At 47.7% G+C, this 3896-nt stretch overlaps 1 protein-coding gene across 2 annotated transcripts in view; it reads right to left on the reverse strand.

The window, feature by feature from the left end:
- TNIP3 (TNFAIP3 interacting protein 3) overlaps positions 1 to 3896 on the reverse strand; it is an 82134-nt gene that overhangs the window by 27443 nt on the left and 50795 nt on the right. Inside the window, exons 1-2 of one of the 2 annotated variants that reach the window (XM_023536967.1) lie at positions 642 to 832; positions 246 to 332 (exon numbers count right to left, since the gene is read on the reverse strand). In XM_023536967.1, the coding sequence (XP_023392735.1) occupies positions 246 to 332; positions 642 to 719 (165 nt within the window). In that variant the 5' untranslated portion in view covers positions 720 to 832. Of the gene's footprint in view, positions 1 to 245; positions 333 to 641; positions 833 to 3896 lie in introns of those variants that run through there. The other variant, XM_011370778.2, reaches the window with a different exon arrangement.

The following is a 3896-nucleotide window of genomic DNA, read 5'->3' on the forward strand; positions in this document are numbered from 1 at the left end:
TAGAATTCGGAAGCTAAAAGGACACGATTTAATCTCTCACTTTGTTGAAAAAGAAATGGATCTCAGAGGTGTCGAAGGAAATGAGCTAGTCACCAGACATTGTTTTTTTATCGAATAACATCATTTAAAAATACAGAGCAGATCTTAGCTAAAGAAAGCAAATGAGCCACGTCCAGTCTTGCTACTCATCGTGTGATTAGCTCCCGGAGCGGCCGCGTGTGGCGGGCGCGGAAGCGCGTGCTTACCTCCGTGGGCTCCGTGGACCTTTCCGCAGCACTCATCCTGCCTGTGCCTTGGACAGAACACACCGTGGAAGCCGTATTTCCAGGAGTCTTAGAAAGCAGAAAGAAAAAAGAAAAAGAAAATGTCTCTTAAGACGTCTTTTAAAGTGAGACCAAGCATACAAAATTCCTATCAGCTCACGATAGAAAATGACAGCACAACTTTTTCCCTAAACGTGAACAGAGGTGACTCTCTGTGTGAATTAGACGAAATAAAGTTCGAAGCACAGCAACTGTGATTTTAACTTCTCTTCTCTTCCAAATAGGGATTTCCCAGGATGGCTCAAGTAGGCAGGCCCTGACTAAGAGGATAAGCAGATTAGCCTCGCTCTGGTATGTAAATGGTCATTCTTCCTTTACTGGCAGTTTCTTCCAGTGGAGGAGGAAGTCAGGACAGAATGGAGGGAACCACATCTCCCCCAGTCTCCCAACTGCCATAACTTCACTGTGTTTCCCAGAGCAATTAGGAAACTGTTGACTTTTTCCCGAGCAATTAGGAAACTGTTGACTTTTTGACAGCTCAGTTACTTGCTTCCCCAAAGGCAAGATTTTCTGGCAGTGCCTCGTAGATGTGAGTCTCGCTGTGTGGAACCTAATGAGTCATACATAATTCTGTAAGTGCTACTGATTTTATGGAACTAAATAAGAAAATAATTCATCACAAAGAAAATGGGCATTGTTCGCAAAGCCAAACTTCTATGTTGGCAGAAAGTTGAAACTTAAGCTCAGGTCGAAGATGGTCCTTTTTCTGTAGGTCGAGTCCAGATTTTCTCTCTGACTCATTCGAACCGAAATCTTTTCCTGCATCAGCGTTTTAGCTTTGCGTAGTCGACTGGTCGTTGTACAGGGCGTGGAGGTGATGGAGCGCTAGGCAGGTAGCACGGGGGGCCGGCCGGGGAGGACGGGTGCGGGGAGCTGTGCACGTGGGCCACCGTAGGGAAGAGACCTCGTTCTGGACTTGGAGGAAAGAGAGGAAAGGGAAACGCAAGAACGTGAAAAGGGAAGTGTGTTGCCGAAAGGAGAAAAAAAAGAGTTTACGGTCAGTCACGGAGCTGACATTTTCTTTAGAAGTCCCTATGAGATATTTACATATATGTAGGGCAAGTCTTAAAAGTCCTGAAATTCAAGCTCTTTACAAGGCAGTGTCCAGGATTTGGCCCTCCCTCTTCTCCTTCACGTCGTCCGCCCCTCTCCGACTCTCCTTGTGCTCCGGCCGTATCGAATTCCCTCCTTTTCTGAAACGAGTCGGGTGCCCTAATACACGCTGCTCTGGGCCCCTCCAACCTGGCAGTCTGGGAAACCCGGCTGACCTCTCCCCTGCGCCCCGACCTCGCCTGGCCCCTTCTAGCCAGCCAAGCGGAGTCTTTACCTAGCTCATGTACATGTTCGTGTGTTCACTCCGTATCCACAGTTCAGTGGCACGGAGCAGGTGTTCAGCACATTTTGCCGAATGGGTGAATATTCACATACCGAGTTAATAGGCGTTTTGCTGTGTGTGTTTTTGCTTTCTGCCGGTTTCTGGGTCTGTTTGGGGGGTATACTCGAATGAAATGCAGTGACGTTTCCTTAAGGCAATAGCCAAAAATACAGATGGGAATCACACTGTTCAGAGCCCTAAAATTAACGGTTATGACTCACATATAATCTGATTTTAGGGGACATAGCAGAGATTTCCTGGAAACTGACACTTCATTGACACTAAAATCTGCTCATCAGAAAAGAAAAAGAAGACAATGTAAAAATATTTTTCTTCCAACACACACACACACACACACACACACTATACACACACACACACACACACACACACACACTATATATATATAGTTATACATAGTTCAAGGTTCTCTTCAGCCTTATCTGTGTATCTGAGAATAGCATTCCAGTGAACGTGGCGACATGGACCTGGGGAAGTGGTGAGCACACTTCCTTGCCAGGAGGCACGCTCCTTGGCCCTGTTGTTTGTAATGTCCTCTGTAAGGGAGTCCTGCGCACATTCACGCTTGCACAGCGGTTGCTTCTGCTGGATAGAAATTCTATACCCTTGTCTTTTTCATCACAATCCCTTTGCCTCTTCTCTATGCAGTTTACAGGGTGGCTTTTTAGTAAAACTAAGCCTGTGTGTAATGTGTGTAATGTACTACGTGGATGAGGTCGACAGCCGCAATACCTCTTCATAGATATTATCAAAATATTTGACAGCTCTTGGCAATCAGTTTACCTCGGGCACTCAGAACGGGCCACACCTCTGAACTCCGGTCTCCTGTGTTAATCGCCTGCTCGTCAGTACTACTTGGATGCTTAATAGGCACCTTCTTCTCCACTGGTATAAAACCTATTTCCCGATCTTCCCCACAAAGATGTGTCTCCCCCTCAGTCGATGAAAACTTTCATGCTCCAGTCTAAAAACCTTGGGTCCCCCCCGACTCCTCTTTTTCTCTCACGGCCCGTATCCAATCTGTCTGGACAGTTTCAGGCTCTTTGAAGATACACCCAGCAAAGAGAGTTCGCACGTTGCGTAAGAGCCTGGTGACCTCCCGATTTAATGAGAGAAGTGAAATCAACATGCCTTTTTGTAATTTTTTCAAAATGGGAACTTTAATGTTTGTGTCCTGATTTTAGTCACATGAAAAATTTTAAGACAGCAGCCAGTAGTGACTGAAACCTGTCTCTGTGTCAAGTCCCAGTTTGTCATTACTAGCAAGGTGACCGTGGGCAAGATGCTCAGCATCTCTGGACTGACCCGGCCACCATGGTCTCTGACCCAAGTGGCGCAGTAAGCGAACAGCCTCCTGCTTCCACCCTGTCTTCTCCCCCTGCCGTTATCAACATCCTGGCAACTTTGAGTCTATGAAATATTTCATTTCGCATCAGTCTGCTCCGAAGCTGTCGGTGGCTGCCCATCCCGCTGAGAGCGCAAGGAGAACTCCTTCCGTGGCCCACAAGGTCTTACACACTCATCCCATGCTCCTCCGACCTCGCTCGGCTTTGTCCCGTGTCTCCCTCTGCTCCGTGTCCTGGTTCCGCCGCCGCTCCAGGAGCCCGTCCTACACACTCCCTTTTCTCTCTGCCTACGACTGTCTCTCCTGGAGGTCCACCCGGCTCACGCCCTCACCTTCAGCGGGCGATTGCTTAAATGCCGCCCCTTCGTTGAGCCCTCACCTGGACTCCGCATGCAGAGGGACTCCCCGTACCCCGGCATTTTCTCTCCATTCCTCCCGCTGTATTTTTCCCTAGCACTGTATGTAATTAACTATTTTTCTTTCTCGTTCGTTGCCTCCCGCCATTAGAATATAAAGTCATTGACAGCAATTTTTGTCCGTTATGTTCACTCACTGTTTCTCGAACCTGAAATAGTGACAATTATTTTAGCGCCTACTCAAGTACGCATGGTGCTCAGACACACGTGAAGCCCCTCCCCTGCCCGAACTCAATCTATAATGTTGCTGAATCAACTGTCCTCTAACGAGATTGTAGAAGAGCAGGAAAATTAATTTCTTGGCCTCCAAACTCGTAAATCACCTCTTTCCTACCTAAAACCTGGGTTTGGGCCAGGAGAGTCAAGTCCCAAATCTCATAGCGTCCTGGGGGACACATGCCTGTTTCTCCCGGGAG

Source organism: Pteropus vampyrus, unplaced genomic scaffold (assembly GCF_000151845.1).
Source record: "Pteropus vampyrus isolate Shadow unplaced genomic scaffold, Pvam_2.0 Scaffold174, whole genome shotgun sequence".
In the NCBI taxonomy this organism is placed as follows: domain Eukaryota; kingdom Metazoa; phylum Chordata; class Mammalia; order Chiroptera; family Pteropodidae; genus Pteropus; species Pteropus vampyrus.